The sequence below is a fragment of the Osmerus mordax genome, chromosome 1, assembly GCF_038355195.1.
Source record: "Osmerus mordax isolate fOsmMor3 chromosome 1, fOsmMor3.pri, whole genome shotgun sequence".
In the NCBI taxonomy this organism is placed as follows: domain Eukaryota; kingdom Metazoa; phylum Chordata; class Actinopteri; order Osmeriformes; family Osmeridae; genus Osmerus; species Osmerus mordax.
This window is the reverse complement of record NC_090050.1, coordinates 25,425,505-25,446,213: the sequence shown is the minus strand read 5'-3', so window position 1 is coordinate 25,446,213 and position 20,709 is coordinate 25,425,505. Positions and strand designations below refer to the sequence as shown.

The 20,709-nt window shown below is 54.4% G+C and overlaps 1 protein-coding gene across 1 annotated transcript; it reads right to left on the bottom strand.

Moving 5' to 3' along the window:
• Positions 1 to 3,678: 3,678 nt before the first annotated feature.
• Positions 3,679 to 19,483, bottom strand: anks1ab (ankyrin repeat and sterile alpha motif domain containing 1Ab). Its single transcript, XM_067261200.1, is given in 13 exon segments — positions 3,679 to 3,798; positions 7,942 to 8,118; positions 8,326 to 8,463; positions 9,409 to 9,492; positions 10,030 to 10,101; positions 10,511 to 10,648; positions 10,782 to 10,940; positions 11,934 to 12,041; positions 12,727 to 12,873; positions 13,778 to 13,876; positions 19,272 to 19,364; positions 19,366 to 19,425; positions 19,427 to 19,483. Coding segments are annotated over 13 exon segments (1,452 nt in total).
• Between the last annotated feature and the right edge of the window lie 1,226 nt (positions 19,484 to 20,709).

Here is a 20,709-nt window from a genome sequence, read left to right as displayed (position 1 = left end):
AGACAGACAGATCCCTGGGAAGTTAGCCTGTTGAGACACCGCTGCTGGACCCGTCTCCTCGCCACTCTGTGCTGTGAAGCCTAACAGCGTGAATCTCTTCATCCTCCACTCTTTCGCTTTTAACACACACGCACACATTCTCAACGGTCGCTCCCCCATTCCACTCACAGACGGGTGTCCGGGAACTTGAACGTTGGAGCGAGCTACACAAGAGAGACACTGATGTTAAAACACCGAAACATGCACAGCTATGACATGCCACCAAAACTGTGTTCACTTTAAATAGCCTCAGTTGTTTAAAAATGTAAGGCTTATCCATCCGCATTCAGCACGCTTACTGGAGCGGGTTAAATGTGTCGCTACGTTACTTTCAACATGGATGAACATAAACACACAGTGCGACAGGTAGGCCTAATGATAATGGTGGACAGAATGTAGGTGAGATGAGGTGCCGTGTTTTGCTCGACAAAAAATGACAACTAAACAGGACGGTAAAAAAAAAAAAAGAACAACCGAGATGGCGTGGAAAACCAAAATAGTCCAGATTCCACAACAACAACAGGCGCCTCAGCTGTGCGCGTGCGATCATGGGTGCGCAACACGAGCGCAGCATGCGTCAGAACAGTCGTTACAACAGAAGACAACAGTCGGTGACAATAGTGCCAGTGACACAGCTATAGGCTACAGGACAGAACCAACAGAACGCGCCAGCATTTGACACCGACAGACATTCCCCGGTAGATACGCGGGTGTGCCGGTGTGAGAAGAGTTGAACAGCCGTTAACGGCACAGACAGACAAACGGAGAGGAGAGATGGGACTAACTCCACCCAGTGCAGACAGACATTAGACAGCACAACTACAGAGCAGACAGACTGGTGTGGCAGACTGACAGGGAGAGACCACAGCTGTGAGACACCGTGGGGCTCAGTGAGATATAGCCTACACAATAATCACTTGTTCACACCTTCCAATGTTTCTCTAACACGTCTGTGACTCACAGACCTGTGTGCTTCTAAACGGAATGACTGTGTTCAGGCTGGGAGCAGCCGGGATCCCCAAGTCAGGGTAAATTGGACGCGACGTGAACATAGATCCCGTGAATAATCCGACGTTAACTGAAGGAGAGCCACGGCACTTAAAGCATTTGCTCAGATGAAAACAGTAGCATCAAATGGATCCGTGTCATTCGGGATGTTGTGAATCGTGTCACACAATACGCCTGATGAGTGCACTCCACTGTTTAATGCTATCATCAATGCAATCATCAATCACAGTTGTTTTAAAAACATTATTTACCAGATTTAATTTGAAAACAGTATCCTTGTGGTTCCTCTCTGAAGATATTTCCGTATTTCACGATCTGACTGAACACCACATACTAGTAAACATAAACATGTCCTATTCTGGTATCAAAAGAAGGGCAAATGAAGAAACAGTTCTGACACAGTGCTGTTCTATGGAACTATCTCTGTTCATTCCCTCAGTAGCTACAGTACATACACACGCACACACATGCACGCACATGCACACACACACACACCCTGTCCAGTTGAAGGGCAGGGCCAGCAGGAGTTGTACTGGTTCATTCCCAGCTCCCAGCTGTAGTGTCTGTCTGCATCATGACATCACAGGTTCAAAATGGCGGCCAGCCAGCAGGAAGTGGGTTCGTGCAGTTCAGGAGACAGGGAGATGGGAGAGGAGGCCTACAGATTCAACGATGGATGGATTGATTGAAGTAAGGCTGGATCACAGACAAGATGTCATGTGTGTGCGAGTGTGTGTGTGTGAGTGTGTGAGTGTGTGAGTGTGCGAGTGTGTGTGTGTGAGTGTGTGAGTGTGCGAGTGTGTGTGTGAGTGTGTGCAGGGATGTGGTTCAGTTCTTGGTCCAGAGAGGGGGATATTCAGGAAGCCCGTTACAGAAGGATCAGAAATGCTTAGAAAAAGAGTTTGTTTTGCTGAGCTTCGTTGTTTGTCTGTCATATCTCAGTCCGTCTGGCTTCCTGCTACATAAGGCCAGACTGGAGCAGCTTCTCCTCACAGTGGTAGAGCCTGGTAAGACAGGACAAGCTACAGATGGGAAAAGAAACAGTAACTTGCCTGAGGGGTTTGTTTAACAAACTTAACGAGAACAAATAAAAGCAAAGGTAAACAAAGGAATAAACAGATATAATAGATAGGGGGCAGTAGAGTAGACATGGGTCTGCTTGGGCATTTTAATATTATTATTATTATAATAATAATAATGTAATTGTTTAGTAGATGCTTTTTTATCCAAAGCAATACTATGGTATGTAGTTAAACTACTACCACAGTACTACCACTGAGACATGCCCAACCCGACATTAGATCCTCCATTCTGCATTGCGACAAAATAATCTGTGATAAATTCCCCAGAAAACTAGTCCCTTGTGCATTGTATGGTTGAGGGCCTTAAGAGTTAGGACATTTCCGTATAAAAAAATAAATAAACATGAAACTGTCATTCACTATTACTAAGAGACAGAATAAGGCTATTTTTCTTCACTAAATATGTAATTGGATGGTTGGATGCAGATGCAGGTAGTTTTGGGGAAGAGGAGGAGGAGGAAGAGGAGGAGGAAGAGGAGGAAGTTTGGTTGAGAGAGCAGGTCAACCTATCGTCAGTCAGCAGTTCAGTCCAGATGCATCCAGAGGCTCCAAGATAGGTTGCAACAGGAGGAGGGGCTTAGGACTGGCAGGGTAGAAGATGTGGAGGGCACTGGGGGCAGCCCTGAGGGAGGGGGCTGGGAGGGGGGGGGCAGCCCTGAGGGAGGGTGCCGGGTGGGGGGGGGGGGTAGCCCTGAGGGAGGGGGCTGGGAGGGGGGTGGGGCAGCCCTGAGGGAGGGGGCTGGGTGGGGGGCAGCCCTGAGGGAGGGGGCTGGGTGGGGGGGGGCAGCCCTGAGGGAGGGTGCCGGGTGGGGGGGGGGGGCAGCCCTGAGGGAGGGGGCTGGGTGGGGGGCAGCCCTGAGGGAGGGGGCTGGGTGGGGGGGGGGCAGCCCTGAGGGAGGGGGCTGGGTGGGGGGCAGCCCTGAGGGTCAGTCACAGTGAGAAAGCACAGGGCTTGTGTGAGAGAGACAGAGAAGGAGAGAGGGACTAGGGTCTAGGAGGTTGTGACTGGGCTACGTTCTGGTACTGGGCCAGGCCAGGGTGGGCTGGGGAGGGGGCAGCCGTGGAGGTCGGGCTGGGGAGGGGGCAGCCGTGGAGGCTGGGCTGGGCTGGGGGGGGGCAGCCGTGGAGGTCGGGCTGGGGAGGGGGCAGCCGTGGAGGGTGGGGTGGGGAGGGGGCAGCCGTGGAGGTCGGGCTGGGGAGGGGGCAGCCGTGGAGGGTGGGCTGGGGAGGGGGCAGCCGTGGAGGTCAGGCTGGGCTGGGGGGGGGCAGCCGTGGAGGCTGGGCTGGGCTGGGGGGGGCAGCCGTGGAGGTCGGGCTGGGGAGGGGGCAGCCGTGGAGGTCGGGCTGGGGAGGGGGCAGCCGTGGAGGCTGGGCTGGGCTGGGGGGGGGGCAGCCGTGGAGGCTGGGCTGGGAGGGGGCAGCGTGGAGGCTGGGCTGGGGGGGGCAGCGTGGAGGCTGGGCTGGGAGGGGGCAGCGTGGAGGGTGGGCTGGGCTGGGGGGGGGCACCCGCGGAGGCTGGGCTGGGAGGGGGCAGCGTGGAGGGTGGGCCTCAGAATATGGTGGTCTCGTACTTGGTGCTGGCTGGACGCCTGCTGGGGTCTCTGGGGTTGAAGAGCCAGGCGGTGCTGCCTAGGGACAGCCTGTCTGGATCCTCCTCCAGAGGACCAATCTGCCAGGGGGGAGGAGGGGGGGGGGAGGAGGGGGGGGGAGGAGGGGAGGGGAGGGAGAGGAGGGAGAGAGTGAGGGGGGAGGGAGAGAGGAGGGGAGGGGGGAGGGAGAGGAGGGGGGAGGGATGGAGAGAGGAGGGGAGGGAGAGGAGCGTGAAGGGGGAGAGGGAGAGGGGGGGAGGGAGGGAGAGAGAAGGGGGAGAGATGAGGGGAGTGGGAAGGGAAGGGGAGGGAGAGAGGAGGGGAGAGGAGGGTGGAGGGAGAGAGGGTGTGAGACGGCTGGAGAAGGGAGTCCAGCGTTCACACACCTGACTGCAGAAACACACACACACAGAGACGCAGACACACACACACACACACACACACACACACAGACACACACATGGAGACACTCCAAGCCCAGCTAACCCAGATAACACCGTCCCTCTCTCTCTCCTCTCCCCTCTCTCTCTCAGCAGGGACTCAGGGGAAGACAACCATCACACACACATGCTGAAACACACACACTCACACACGCTCCCACACACACACAGACACGTGCGTCAGTAAGCCAACCTGCTGTGATAACTACCGATGTACACACAGCCATGGGTTCCATATTTAAATAGTTATTATCAGGGTGGGTTTACATGAGGGCTGTCATGTATCACCCAGCACATCCTGTTTGACAGGAAGCTCTCTGGATGATACCAGACCTCCTTCCTGGTCGTAGAAATGAAATAATTCCATCATCTCTGGAGTCGAAAACATCTGACCAACGCCACCTCTTGGTAAGAACTCAACAAACCACTTAAAACATAAATGTTGATGACCATCTCCCCACTATGCATTTACACTGCACAACACTTCACTCACAAGCCAGAAAAAGAAGTGAGCTTTTCTTAAAATAAAATAAAAGAACAAGCTTTAATGGAATGATGAGAGAGCAGAGTGTGATACGAGACAGCAGAGCTGACATCATCCATCTCATTTACACACGTCTGTGTTAAAAGAAGAAAAAAAGGAAAATGGAGCTTCATGCTCTGCATGAAGAGCACTGCAGCCAATAATGAGAGAGAGGAGAGAGGGAGGAGATGATGGAGGGAGGGAGGATGTGGAGATGATGGATGGGTGATGTGAAGATGATGGAAGGGTGATGGAGGGCTGATGGAGGGCTGATGGAGGGAGGATGGAGGGGTTATGGAGGGAGGATGGAGGGAGGGAGGATGGAGGGCTGATGGAGGGGTGATGGAGGGGTGATGGAGGGAGGATGGAGGGCTGATGGAGGGAGGATGGAGGGGTGATGGAGGGGTGATGGAGGGAGGATGGAGGGCTGATGGAGGGAGGATGGAGGGGTGATGGAGGAGTGATGGAGGGAGGATGGAGGGCTGATGGAGGGGTGATGGAGGGGTGATGGAGGGAGGATGGAGGGCTGATGGAGGGGTGATGGAGGGCTGATGGAGGGCTGATGGAGGGGTGATGGAGGGGTGATGGAGGGAGGATGGAGGGCTGATGGGGAGGGCTGATGGAGGGGTGATGGAGGGGTGATGGAGGGCTGATGGAGGGCTGATGGAGGGGTGATGGAGGGAGGATGGAGGGAGGATGGAGGGCTGATGGAGGGGTGATGGAGGGGTGATGGAGGGGTGATGGAGGGAGGATGGAGGGGTGATGGAGGGAGGATGGAGGGGTGATGGAGGGAGGAGTAGAGGAGGGAGGAGACCTGGACTGCAGGGCTAACAGAGCTCAGGGGGAGGAAGGAGGGCCGGTGGGTGGTACAGCTGTGACAATAACAGCAGCGACAGTCCAGCACAGGTGCACCCTGGGAAACAAGAGGACCAAGAAGACAAGAACACAGACACGTTACACAGGGGAACAGCAGAAGAAGAAGGAACTGCTGAAACGTTACAAAGGAAAAGAGCAGAAGAAGAAGGAACTGCTGAAACGTTACAAAGGAAAACAGCAGAAGAAGAAGGAACTGCTGAAATGTTACAAAGGAAAACAGCAGAAGAAGAAAGAACTGCTGAAACGTTAAAAAGGAAAACAGTAGAAGAAGAAAGATTTTCCTGGTATTTAAACTCACCACAGCAAAAGGAATGATGAGAACAAGCCAAATGAGAATAAGTTATTAATAAAGAATGAACTATATATGTGAATGGATGTGATTTATTTAGGTTTCAGTAGTTGTTGTGGAGATGAAGTGAGCGGCTGTTCTCCAGGGGACTGTTAGCTACAAAGGAGGATAGACTTCCTGAATTCGACCCAGAAATACGGCATTAATAAAACAAGACACGTTTTACCAATAATGAAAAGATGACAGATTCATACAACACAAGAGATTCTGTTTTAGACTTCTGTACTTGTGTGGGTGAAAAAAGTAAAAAAGATTACAAATAAAAATAGTTTTACGTGTGTGACCCTGGTCTCTGCAGACCTCACATGGGACAGATGATAAACCAAGGTGACCGGTGCGCATGCTTAAACACGCTCAGCTGTGTTGACTCAGAGGCCCGACATGTTCACTGACAGCTTCACCCAGGCCTCGTCATATTGAGTCAGAGGCCTGACAGCTTCACCCAGGCCTCGTCATATTGAGTCAGAGGCCTGACAGCTTCACCCAGGCCTCGTCATATTGAGTCAGAGGCCTGACAGGATCACCCAGGCCTCGTCATATTGAGTCAGAGGCCTGACAGGATCACCCAGGCCTCGTCATATTGAGTCAGAGGCCTGACAGCTTCACCCAGGCCTCGTCATATTGAGTCAGAGGGGCGGATCAGAGCAAGGGCTCTGGGCCTGCGTAAACATTGACACAGTTAACACAGCGCTGATCAATACTGAGGAGCAGTATAGACTAACCTGCAGGATCGGCTCTACTGATCAATACACACACTTCCACCCTGCTTTCTCCCTCCACCCTGCTCTCTCCCTCCTCCCTGCTCTCTCCCTCCTCCCTGCTCTCTCCCTCCACCCTGCTCTCTCCCTTCACATCTCCACCCTGCTCTCTCCCTCCACCCTGCTCTCTCCCTCCTCCCTGCTCTCTCCCTCCTCCCTGCTCTCTCCCTCCACCCTGCTCTCTCCCTCCACATCTCCACCCTGCTCTCTCCCTCCACCCTGCTCTCTCCCTCCACCCTGCTCTCTCCCTTCACATCTCCACCCTGCTCTCTCCCTCCACCCTGCTCTCTCCCTTCACATCTCCACCCTGCTCTCTCCCTCCACCCTGCTCTCTCCCTCCTCCCTGCTCTCTCCCTCCTCCCTGCTCTCTCCCTCCACCCTGCTCTCTCCCTCCACATCTCCACCCTGCTCTCTCCCTCCACCCTGCTCTCTCCCTCCACCCTGCTCTCTCCCTTCACATCTCCACCCTGCTCTCTCCCTCCACCCTGCTCTCTCCCTCCTCCCTGCTCTCTCCCTCCACCTTGCTCTCTCCCTCCACATCTCCACCCTGCTCTCTCCCTCCACCCTGCTCTTTCCCTCCACCCTGCTCTCTCCCTCCACACCTCCACCCTGCTCTCTCCCTCCACACCTCCACCCTGCTCTCTCCCTCCTCACCTCCACCCTGCTCTCTCCCTCCACACCTCCACCCTGCTCTCTCCCTCCACACCTCCACCCTGCTCTCTCCCTCCTCACCTCCACCCTGCTCTCTCCCTCCACACCTCCACCCTGCTCTCTCCCTCCTCCCTGCTCTCTCCCTCCACCCTGCTCTCTCCCTCCACCCTGCTCTCTCCCTCCTCACCTCCACCCTGCTTTCTCCCTCCACACCTCCACCCTGCTCTCTCCCTCCACCCTGCTCTCTCCCTCCACACCTCCACCCTGCTCTCTCCCTCCACACCTCCACCCTGCTCTCTCCCTCCACCCTGCTCTCTCCCTCCACCCCAGTACATTGTACTGTACTGCAGGCACAGAACTGACTCATCACTTTCACAACGCCGCTAATGTTGTTGCTGTGTATGAAACTTTGAATACACCCAGTTCTCATATGATCACTGCTTATGCACGCACGCACGCACACACACCCACACACACACACACCCACACACACACACACACACCTACACACACCCACACACACGCACACACACACGCACACACACACACACACACACACACACACACACACACACACACACACACTCAGACATTACCACACACAAAGCTGGCTGGGTGATACTCACTGTAGTTCTTCTCATGCTGCTCCAGTTATGAGAGACAGGTCTGCTGGCTTTGGTCTCAATGACCTCTGACACCAGAGAGGCCGGGGGCACATACTGCCTGGCCCGGGCCTGCAGAGCGATCTGATAGGCCACCTCAAACGCCTGTCCCAGCGTCAGGATGATCTCATAGGTCTGTGTCTGGAAAGGAAGACACAGCGTCAACAGGAAGTCCCAATCAGATGAAGATGAGTTCCTAATCAGCACTGATGTCCTGCCTGGCTCTGGAAAGCCTCCTAGTTAATCAAGTTCTGTAACGAGGCAATCGGGAGATGAACACCCGTTAGATGTTGCTATGGTTTTGTCTTCCGCCCCTCCCCTTTGTTCAGAAGACGCGTCCAGACTCACCACCTCCACGGTGCTGAACACGTGACAGAAGTGGTGACCGCTCTTCAGGTCCTTGGTGATGTAGGCGAACGTGTGGAGGTCGTCCGGGTCCTGGGCTGCACACGAGATGTTCCTGATCTCGTGCTCGGCTACTATGGTCTGGAGGAACAGCAAGTCAGGTACTGTGGTCTGGAGGAACAACAAGTCAGGTACTGTGGTCTGGAGGAACAACAAGTCAGGTACTGTGGTCTGGACGAACAGCAAGTCAGGTACTGTGGTCTGGAGGAACAACAGGTCAGGTACTGTGGTCTGGAGGAACAGCAAGTCAGGTACTGTGGTCTGGAGGAACAGCAAGGCAGGTACTGTGGTCTGGAGGAACAGCAAGTCAGGTACTGTGGTCTGGAGGAACAGCAAGTCAGGTACTGTGGTCTGGAGGAAGGGCAAGGCAGGTACTGTGGTCTGGAGGAACAGCAAGTCAGGTACTGTGGTCTGGAGGAACAGCAAGTCAGGTACTGTGGTCTGGATGAACAGCAGGTCAGGTACTGTGGTCTGGAGGAACAGCAGGTCAGGTACTCTGGTCTGGAGGAACATCAAGTCAGGTACTGTGGTCTGTAGGAACAGCAGGTCAGGTACTGTGGTCTGGAGGAACAGGAAGTCAGGTACTGTGGTCTGGACGAACAGCAGGTCAGGTACTGTGGTCTGGAGAAATAGCAAGTCAGGTACTGGGGTCTGGAGGAACAGCAAGTCAGGCTCAAGACGCACTTGTTCCGGGAGTACAACGGTAATTAGGAATGGTTCGCTTGACCCGATGTTAGTTTCCTCAAGGATCACAATGACTCTTGCTCAGAGACTTGTTGCTCTTGTGGTTAGTGGTAACTGATTTAAAATTGTTTGTACTCGCTGTGATATATTTTTACACTTTACACTTTGTAAAGCTCTCTCTTGGAAGTCGTGGAGAAACAGCAGGTCAGGTACTGTGGTCAAGATGAACAGCAGGTCAGAACTGGCATGTATGATGACGCACACCTCCATCTAGCGGAGGAAACAGCGAGGCCAGGTAGAGGATGGAGGGAGGCTGAATGGCATCTGAATAGAGTCTCTTACCTTGGTGGCTGCATCGATGAAGCGAACCCCTTTATAGGTGATGGATAGGATGACCACAGGGCCTTTCTTAGAGTCCTTTGATTTCTGAGAAAAGAGAAGTGAGGAGAGTAGAGGGGAGGGGATGAGAGGAGAGGATAGGAGAGGGAAAGGAAGGTGATGAGAGGAGAGGAGAGGGGAGGGGATGAGAGGAGAGGAGAGGAGAGGGAAGGGGAGGGAAGGTGATGAGAGGAGAGGAGAGGGGAGGGGATGAGAGGAGAGGGAAGGGGATGAGAGGATAGGAGAGGGGAGGGGATGAGAGGAGAGGATAGGAGAGGGGAGGGTAGGGGATGAGAGGAGAGGAGACGGGAGGGGAGGGGATGAGAGGAGACGGGAGGGGAGGGTATGAGAGGAGAAGATAGGAGAGGGGAGGGAAGGGGATGAGAGGACACGGGAGGGGAGGGGATGAGAGGCATGTTGGGATGAAGTCAGATAGTCACAGCTGCCATCCTGAGGACTCATCTGCCACTCCCAGACTCTGACTGCACATCATCCATCGATGCATCTTCATCCATTAGCTTCACTTACTCACTCACTTACTCACTCACACTCATTCAGTCCCTCATGCATGGACTGTGGATCTACCCTGATCTTGGCACAGGCTTCTTGAGTGGACTCGATCCCTCGTAGATCCCTGATGATCATGGATCCCAGATACTGCAAGAGGAGGAACAGGTCTGGATTAGATGCCTGCTTTGAGACAAGCTGTGGTCATGCATGAAACACATTTAGATGCGAGGCCTTCCCACAACAACACCGACTCTTGCAGATCTCGAAAGTATTTCTTACATTTATGCACTAAACATAAACTAAGTGTAACTTTGTGCCATTACAGCAGTTTATGTTTAATTCAGGGAAGTTCAAGTTCAAATGAACTCTGTGAAGTTCCCAAAGTCAAGAGACTTTGTTGGTGTTTAACTCAGGTGTGTTGGTGAGAGAACTGGTATGAGGGTGACAGGGTGAGGGTTCAGATGAGAGGGTGACAGGGTGAGGATGTGACAAGGTGACAGGGTGAGGGTGTGACAGGGTGAGGATGGGACAGGGTGAGGGTGACAGGGTGACCCACGCTGGCCTCGTAGCCGCAGGACTCCAGGATGAGCTTCTCAGGCTGGTGGTGCCAGCCGGACACGGTGCCGTAGGAGGCAGCCTGGCTGGGAGGCCTCAGGGCGGGGCGGGGCTCCCAGTGACGCTCGCTCTGACGGTCCTGCGGGGGAGAGGGCGGAGGACAGAGGGGGGAGGAGAAAGGGGGGTGGAGAGAGGGGAGAGGAGAGAGGGGGGAGTTACAGAGAGACACAGAGATATACAGATCATAGACGGAGCCAGGCAGACGTACTGACCACAGAGCGGGGCCTCTCACTGTATGATCTCAGCGATACGCTGCAGTCCTGCTCCCTCCTGCGCCCCCCCTCCCCCGGCAGCAGCAGGTCCATGGAGCGGCTGGTGTAGGGGTCCACCTGGGACAGGGGGGATGGCCCCTGGGACAGCAGGTCCTGGAACTGCACACACACACACACACACACACACACACACACACACAGGGACACACACATGGCCCAGATATATCCTGGTTATTATAACAGCCTATTGATCTGCTGCTGAACTTCATCAGATGAATGCTGGAGAGCTGTCATGGCCGGATGTGATTCTGGGGGGGTGTGACTCTATAGGAGGCTGTACAGCAGGGCTGTTGTCTAGGTGATGTGATTCTGTGGGGGTGTGACTCTATAGGAGGCTGTACAGCAGGGCTGTTGTCTAGGTGATGTGATTCTGTGGGGGTGTGACTATAGGAGGCTGTACAGCAGGGCTGTTGTCTAGGTGATGTGATTCCGGGGGGGTGTGACTCTATAGGAGGCTGTAGAGCAGGGCTGTCGTCTAGGTGATGTGATTCCGGGGGGGGGTGTGACTCTATAAGAGGCTGTACAGCAGGGCTGTTGTCTAGGTGATGTGATTCTGTGGGGGTGTGACTCTATAGGAGGCTGTACAGCAGGGCTGTTGTCTAGGTGATGTGATTCCGGGGGGGTGTGACTCTATAGGAGGCTGTAGAGCAGGGCTGTCGTCTAGGTGACACTAGGTGACACTCCCACTAGCATTTCCTGTGTGACCACAATAACATGAGCATTGATGCGTGGAGGGGGAAAGGGGCATGCGTGCTTGTTAACTTGACAGTCCTCTACACCAGGGGTTCCCAACCCTGCTCCTCAGGGAAACACCTAAAACATGCAGGGCAGGGAGGCTTGGGTTGGAGGGCTGAGAACCCCTGCTCTACACCACACAGTACTACCCCACACCCTGTGTTACAGAACATCAGCAGCATGGCTGGTCCTGACAGGGTGACGGGGAGGGGGGGACAGCTTAGACACCATTTCACACGGGACGACATCACTTCCTGACTGTCATAGTGACATAGCTGTGTGATGTCCCAGTGACAGCTGTGTGCTGTCCTGGTGCAGGCCTAGAGCTGTGTGATGTCAGAGGGGGGCAGTCCTCACCCTGATCTGGGAGAGGCGCTGGGTCTTGGTGGGCGCCTCCTCGTAGGGCCGCTCTGCCAGCGAGGCGATGATCCTCTTCCTGTGTCCCAGAGGGACGATCTTCAGGACCTGCGGAGGAGGACACAGCGTCCTGGTCGTCATCCCAGGAGACTCCTGCCACACTGGACACACTCTGCTGGGGACGCCGGTGTGTGTGTGTTTGTATAACTGCACTGACACTGATATCAGGTCAGGTCTGTCAGGTGGCTGAGCGGTTAGGGAATCGGGCTAGTAATCAGAAGGTTGCCAGTTCGATTCTCGGCCGTGCAAAATGACGTTGTGTCCTTGGGCAAGGCACTTCACCCTACTTGCCTCGGGGGAATGTCCCTGTACTTACTATAAGTCCCTCTGGATAAGAGCGTCTGCTAAATGACTAAATGTAATATATGGACAGGTGGTTACGTGGGTACAAAACACACACGCAAACACACACACACACAATCATACAGACTAACAACCTGGAGGCAAACAGAATGAACCCTCCTCAATAATTAATCTTCAATCTGTGTAGCTTTAAGCCCCTCAGGTCTGGCTCCTCCCCCAGGATCTCTGAGTCACAAAACACTGGTGAGGAGATGAGGAGGTCAAGACAGGAAGTGAGGAATAGAGTAGAGTAGAGGAGGAGAGTAGAGGAGGAGAGTAGAGCAGGAGAGTAGAGCAGGAGAGTAGAGCAGGAGAGTAGAGGAGGAGAGGGGTGTGTAGTTGCTGCTCTATCATGTAGTCTCGGTTCTCGTGGGAGAGTGAAGGCCCTCACGTTGACGATTTCCAGCTCCCAGAGGTTCTTCACACAGTCCAGGGTGCGGTAGCCGCTGGACAGGAAGTTGGGCAGGTACTCCTGCAGGCCCAGAACATCCAGCCAGGAGGAGAGAGATGAGCTGCCATCACAACCCAGAGCCTTCACCTGGAGGAGGAGGAGGGGTTAGAGGAGGAGGAGAAGGAGGAGGGGTTAAATGAGGAGGAGTAGGAGGAGGAGGAGAGGTTAGATGAGGAGGAGAAGGAGGAGGGGTTAGATGAGGAGAAGGAGGAGGGGTTACAGGAGGAGGAGGAGGAGAAGGAGGAGGGGTTAGATGAGGAGGAGAAGGAGGAGAGGTTAGATGAGGAGGAGAAGGAGGAGGAGGAGAGGTTAGATGAGGAGGAGAAGGAGGAGGAAAGGTTAGAGGAGGAGGAGGAGGAGGAGGGGTTACAGGAGGAGGAGAAGGAGGAGGGGTTAGATGAGGAGGAGAAGGAGGAGGAGGAGAGGTTAGATGAGGAGGAGAAGGAGAGGAAAGGTTAGATGAGGAGGAGAAGGAGGAGGAAAGGTTAGATGAGGAGGAGAAGGAGGAGGAAAGGTTAGAGGAGGAGGAGGAGGAGAGGTTAGATGAGGAGGAGAAGGAGGAGGGGTTAGATGAGGAGGAGAAGGAGGAGGGGTTAGATGAGGAGGAGAAGGAGGAGGAGGAGAGGTTAGATGAGGAGGAAAGGAGGAGGAAAGGTTAGATGAGGAGGAGAAGGAGGAGGGGTTACAGGAGGAGGAGGAGGGGTTAGATGAGGAGGAGAAGGAGGAGGAGGAGAGGTTAGATGAGGAGGAGAAGGAGGAGGAAAGGTTAGATGAGGAGGAGAAGGAGGAGGAAAGGTTAGATGAGGAGGAGAAGGAGGAGGGGTTACAGGAGGAGGAGGAGGGGTTAGAGGAGGAGGAGAAGGAGGAGAGGTTAGATGAGGAGGAAAAGGAGGAGAGGTTAGATGAGGAGGAAAAGGAGGAAGAGGAGGGGGAAGAGGAGGAAGAGGAGAAGGAGGATGAGGAGGAGAAAGAGGAGGGTGAGTAGGGGTACCTTGGGCAGGTTTCGGGCTGCGTGGAGGATCTTCTTCCTGTGTCCAGGATCAGTGATTCCCATGTCTCTGAGGTCCATGTCCTCCATCACGTTACTGCCCTACACACACACACACACACACACGAATGAACGCACACACACACAATAGTCTTACACATCATTGAGTGGAATGTCATTACATTGCAACATTCCCTACAGACAGACAACACACACACACACAATCTATCTCTCTCACATACACACACAAACACTATCTCTCTTACACACACGCACACTTTTTGTCCTGGAACAGCACAGTGGAAGGACGTAGGAGTCAAATAAATTGCGCATGCCAAACATAATCAATCTCATCTAATGCAACAGCAGCGAGACTCAGCCAATCAGAGCGGCAGCAGGATCAATCCTGACCTGCAGTGTTGAGACATCGTAGAGAAGAGAGGAGAGGAGAGAGGAAAGGGGAGAGGAGGAGAGAGGATAGAGGAGAGGAGGAGAGGAGGAGAGGAGAGAGGAAAGGGGAGAGGAGAGGAGGAGAGGAGGAGAGGAGGCAAGGAGGAGAGAGGAGAGAGGAAAGAGGAGAGAGGAGAGAGGAGGAGAGAGGAGAGAGGAGAGAGGAGAGAGGAGAGGAGGAGAGGAGGCAAGGAAGATAGAGAAGAGGAGAGGAAAGAGGAGAGGAACGAGGAGAGGAGAAGAGAGGAGAGGAGAAGAAAGGAGAGGAGGAGAGGAGGAGAGGGGAGGAGAGGAGGAGAGGGGAGGAGAGGAGGAGAGGGCCTGCTAACTGGACCCAAACACAAAGTCTGCAACATCTCCTCCTCCCTGCACCTACACCAAGCTGGACACACAACACTGTGATCTCCTGGTGTGTGTGTGCACACTGTGTGTGTGTGTGTGTGCACACTGTGTGTGTATGTGTGTGTGTGCGTGTGCACACTGTGTGTGTGTGTGTGTGCACGCTGCCTTGTCATCCTGCTCAGGTTGTGGAGGGGAACGTACGAGCAGAGCCTTGAAAATGTGCAGCTAAGCATTTCTGCTGGTGGGCCACTGCAGACGGCCTCCTCCCAGACAAGCAGGGAACAAAGAGCTGTCCTGGGCTCTGCCTCCAGGAGGGCTGTCCTGGGCTCTGCCTCCAGGAGGGCTGTTCTGGGCTCTGCCTCCAGGAGGGCTGTCCTGGGCTCTGCCTCCAGGAGGGCTGTTCTGGGCTCTGCCTCCAGGAGGGCTGTCCTGGGCTCTGCCTCCAGGAGGGCTGTCCTGGGCTCTGCCTCCAGGAGGGCTGTCCTGGGCTCTGCCTCCAGGAGAGCTGTTCTGGGCTCTGCCTCCAGGAGGGCTGTCCTGGGCTCTGCCTCCAGGAGGGCTGTCCTGTGCTCTGCCTCCAGGAGGGCTGTCCTGTGCTCTGCCTCCAGGAGGGCTGTTCTGGGCTCTGCCTCCAGGAGGGCTGTTCTGGGCTCTGCCTCCAGGAGGGCTGTCCTGGGCTCTGCCTCCAGGAGAGCTGTTCTGGGCTCTGCCTCCAGGAGGGCTGTCCTGGGCTCTGCCTCCAGGAGAGCTGTTCTGGGCTCTGCCTCCAGGAGGGCTGTCCTGGGCTCTGCCTCCAGGAGAGCTGTTCTGGGCTCTGCCTCCAGGAGAGCTGTTCTGGGCTCTGCCTCCAGGAGGGCTGTCCTGGGCTCTGCCTCCAGGAGGGCTGTCCTGGGCTCTGCCTCCAGGAGGGCTGTCCTGGGCTCTGCCTCCAGGAGGGCTGTTCTGGGCTCTGCCTCCAGGAGGGCTGTCCTGGGCTCTGCCTCCAGGAGGGCTGTTCTGGGCTCTGCCTCCAGGAGGGCTGTCCTGGGCTCTGCCTCCAGGAGGGCTGTCCTGGGCTCTGCCTCCAGGAGGGCTGTCCTGTGCTCTGCCTCCAGGAGGGCTGTCCTGGGCTCTGCCTCCAGGAGGGCTGTCCTGGGCTCTGCCTCCAGGAGGGCTGTTCTGGGCTCTGCCTCCAGGAGGGCTGCAGCTAGCGGGGTACTGATCCAGATCACACACTGATCACCACCCAGATAAACATCAACAAGATACTGACGTCATCGAGGGACTGAAATAAACACACACACACACCGTGTGTCGGGGGGGATATTGGATGTTTTACTGGCTGCGCTGTGAGAGGAGTCGAAGCTCATGCTCACGTTGAGAGCAGAGTGAGAAGAGAGAACTCCCTCACATGACAGAAGGTGGAAGATCTGACTGGTGTAAACATCTCAGGGTGTGTGTGGATTTGGCTGCTGTCCTCAGTAGCATAAAGACAAGGCTGTCAGAAACTTTCCTGTTCCTCTTCTTTTCGTTTCCTGTTTCCATCTCGCAGGACCAGGGCTAGGCAGCGTGAGACCAGGGCTGGACAGCGTGAGACCAGGGCTAGGCAGCGTGAGACCAGGGCTAGGCAGCGTGAGACCAGGGCTAGGCAGTGTGAGACCAGGGCTAGGCAGCGTGAGACCAGGGCTGGGCAGCGTGAGACCAGGGCTAGGCAGCGTGAGACCAGGGCTGGGCAGCGTGAGACCAGGGCTAGGCAGCATGAGACCAGGGCTGGGCAGCGTGAGACCAGGGCTATGCAGCATGAGACCAGGGCTATGCAGCGTGAGACCAGGGCTAGGCAGCATGAGACCAGGGCTAGACAGCATGAGACCAGGGCTAGGCAGCATGAGACCAGGGCTAGGCAGCATGAGACCAGGGCTATGCAGCGTGAGACCAGGGCTAGGCAGCATGAGACCAGGGCTAGACAGCATGAGACCAGGGCTAGGCAGCATGAGACCAGGGCTAGGGAGCATGAGACCAGGGCTAGGCAGCATGAGACCAGGGCTGGGCAGCATGAGACCAGGGCTAGGCAGCATGAGACCAGGGCTAGGCAGCATGAGACCAGGGCTGGGCAGCATGAGACCAGGGCTAGGCAGTGTGAGACCAGGGCTAGGCAGCACAGACGGGTGGTAGCGGTGGTGTAGAGGGAGATGAGGACAGACAGGGAGTACATTATTCATAGTTCCTCCACCGCTGGGCAGAGGAGCCAGCAAACACAGGCACACTGGGGGGGAGGGGGGAGAGAGGGGGGAGGGGGCAGGGGGGGAGGGGGGAGGGGGGGTCACACTAGCACACTGGGGGGGAGGGGGGGAGGGGGGGGCGGGCACATGAGGTGGTGGGGGGCATGTTCCCTACACCAGGGGCTAACCACCATAATATGTACCACACCACGTATTTCTACATTTACACATTCACTCTGTGTGTGTGTGCGTGTGTGAGTGTGTATGTGAGTGTGTGTTAATGATGTTAACAATCATTAAACATGTTAAAGGATTATGCAGTAGATGCTACTCGCAATGTGTTTGTGGCTATCTTGTTGTTATGATCAGTGACCTATGCACTTTGTAAAGCTCTCTCTTGGAAGTCGCTTTGGATAAAAGCGTCTGCTAAATGAATAAATGTAAATGTAAATGTAGAGGTGGTTTGATGACGCATCACTATCTGAGATGGGGGAACCTTAATGTTGTTTTCAGACTATGAAAATGACATTTTGGTCTGATGGTTGATGGCGAGAGCTGGGCTCAATCCCCCTCCAGGCACACACACACACACACACACAAGCACTACACGCACACACACACACACACACAAGCACTACACGCACACACACACAAGGACAACACAACACTGAGATAATGATGGAATTAGATCTGTGAAATTGAAGTTCTTGTAGAAAAGACATAGCTTCATCTTGCCGGCTGCTGTGACCTTTCCTAGCCACAGCCTCCCAGCCCTTGTAAATACCTACGGCTAATTTGTCCTGTGACACGCTTATCTACCTAACGTAGCTCTGCCTCCAGACACATCAGTCATGTGACAGGAAGGAAGATGCCAGCTCTGCAGAGCTCCAACGCAGACACATTTCTCCTCTGGATGGAGTCCAGTGAATGACAGAGGAACTCGAGAAGTTTTGATCTCTCCAAGAATCAATGTCCCACACGTACACCGATCATGAGCACTTGTCCACTAGCTGCAGCAACACAGTTAAGAGACAGGAATCATTTTATATCGATAGTTCATCTGTAGATTATTTATTTTTCATTTAATATATACTAAATAAACTATCTAAAAATTATACACTAGTATCAACTAACCCTGACCCTCACCAGCACCTAACCCTTGAAGATGGGAATGTGCCTCTTTTAGAAATGTGTCACAAATCTTCTGGAACCCTGGTGACAAATGTTCCAGAACACTGGTCACTAATACTTTGGAGCCGTAGTCGCAAATGTCTGGAACCCTGGTCCTTAATGTTATGGAACACGGCTTACTAATGTCCCACGGCTCTATTAAAGGGTATTTAATTCAGGGGGGGAAGCAAGATAGTTGTTTTGCAGAGTCACTGCCAAATGCTGGATCTGGTTTCTTTGTGATGTCTTCCAGTGAAGTTGGCACGCCCCTCTCTCTTTCTGAAACCAACGTGCCAAACTGCAGCTGAATCCCTTCATCAACCTCTCTTACTAAAGCTCAGCCCAACAGAATGTTGATGATTTTCAGAGAAGAATGGAACTTCTCTACTGTTTAATTCCTTTCAGACTGCCCAGACAATAAAATCATGCATCCCTTGTCTGTGTTGAATCATATAATACATGATCCATTTGACAATGCTATCAAATTTTTATATAATATTTGATCATGGAAATAGAGTACATCTGTGTTGCTGTTGATGTGATGTTGTGTGTAGAGAGAGCCTGCATGGTGCATGGTGCATGGTGCATGGTGCATGGTGCATGGTGCATGGTGCATGGTGCATGGTGCAGTGAGCTCTTAAATCTGCCGCTCTCCCATGAGGGGGAGGAAGCCAGGATGGAATGACTGTAAATGAGATACGACGATTTGGGATCCATAAAAAATACGTTGATAGGTTTTGTGTTGTGATCTGTCTAGGTGACAAGCTAATATATTTTATCCAAGTTCACTTTGTGGACATAATTCAGCCTGTGGTCATGTGGGGGGAAGGGTCAGGAAGAGTTATGGAGGGGACAGAAGAAGGTAGGAGAGGAGAGAGGGAGGAGTGGGGGAAGGGAGGAGAGGGGGAGGAGTGGGGAAGGGAGGAGAGGAGTGGGGAGGGAAGGGGAGGGGAAGAGTGGGGGAAGGGAGGAGAGGAGTGGGGGAGAGGAGGAGTGGGGAGGGGAGACAAAGTCAAGTGCAAGAAAGAGCCATAAAGAGATGAGAGCGAGAAACACAAACCAAAGGGCAGGAGAGAGAGAGAGAGTGGGGGGGGGGGAAGAGAGAGAGGTAGGGGTAGGGAGAGAGAGAGTCTGTGGACTGCTTTGGCAACTGTGATTAATTGAAAACATCCAATAAAGCATTTATAATTGAAATCGATATCGGGAGAGAAAGAGACAGAAGGTCAAGTGAGGAGAGGTAAAGCGAGAGAGAGAGAGAGGTGGAGAGAGAGAGAGAGAGTCACAGTCAACACACAATCATCATCAGAAGGGCGCTGTGAGCCTGGCTCGTAACTCACCATGAAGCGCAGGTCGTCAAACCCGTTGAGCAGCAGCTTGCTCTCATACTGCGGGAGCCCCACACGCTCCAGCCACTCTCCCACCGTCTGGTCCAGCAGAGCCTCTCGGCCGCCCCCCCTCTGCTGACACAGGGAAGCGCTTGAGCAGGGAGAAAACCGTTCAGCCGGTAGCAGCGGCACTCAGAGGACGACAGGTGGCATTGCCACATCATCCTGGGGCAGCGCAGGCACCAGGGCAGCAGGCAGGGAGACAGGGTCCAGACCGGGGGGTCCCGGGGCCCACGAGGGGGGGCGGGGGCCGGGCTAGTCTGACACCGGGGGGGGAGGAGAGACCTCCACTGGAGGCTCTGCCCAGCCCTTCTGGGGGGAGGATGGGAGGACGGGGGAGGGAGGACGGGTCTGGACGCTGTGACAGGGGAGCTAGGGGAGGAGAGGGAGCCTGTTTGAAAACGGATTCTTGATTAAGTAATTGATATTTATTAGACGGGGGGCCATCTGGCATCTGCCACCAAACTGGTACGCAAGAACCTCCTCCCCAAACAGTTAGCTAGGTAGTAGATAGGTAATAGGTAGATAGTAGGTGATTAAGTAAGTGCAAAAAGGGGGTCATCTGAGAATGCAGAATATTCTAAACCTTCCAGCCACAAAGCTCCACCAGACAACAGAACTGCCAGCGCAAAGATCTCAGGTGTTAAGTTCCACTGGCTGGTTCCTCCCAGGAGCACAGTGAGGCAGGATCCCATCCAGATAGAGAACCTCTGAGCAGAGCTCCAGGTCCAGACCAGAGACACCTCCTCTCAGAACCCTGCGTGCTCAGTCCCTCTCCGCGCAGCACGCCAGTCCAGCCCCCCCCACTCAGCGCCCGGACCAGACCGCAAGGAATCTCGACAGTGGAAAAGCTTGTATGTCATTTCCTGCAGTAGAGAAAACGCATTCAGGTAATCATGCTGCATAATCCAACATCAGAGAATCCAAGAATCCGCGAGTGCTGAAGATTCCACCCGAGGGGTTCCAAAAGCGCCTGGATCAGAAGCGTAACATCCCCTGGATCCTGCAGACAGTCTGGGAGGAGAACAGACTACGTCCTCGCTCTCTCGAATGCTCCTAGCTACTGCCCAGCACACACACACACACACACGCACGCGCAGCACACACCACACACACACTCCCCTGGCTCATTCAGAGAGCGTCCTTTTCATTCCTCGGTGCAGAGAATCCTGTCTGAGACCCAACACACAGCAGGTGAGCCTGGTGGCTGTGCTCTCAGGATCATCCAGCAGCAGTCCCCAGCGCCCAGCCCGGCTCCCCCACCTGGCTCTGCTCTGTCCTGGGTACAGCTCGCTCCACAGCCCCCTGTTCTGCAGGCGGAGGTTTGCTGCATCCCCGTCTGAGACGCTCTCTGTCACAGATGCTGCTCTCCGCTCTCTCTCTCTCCTCT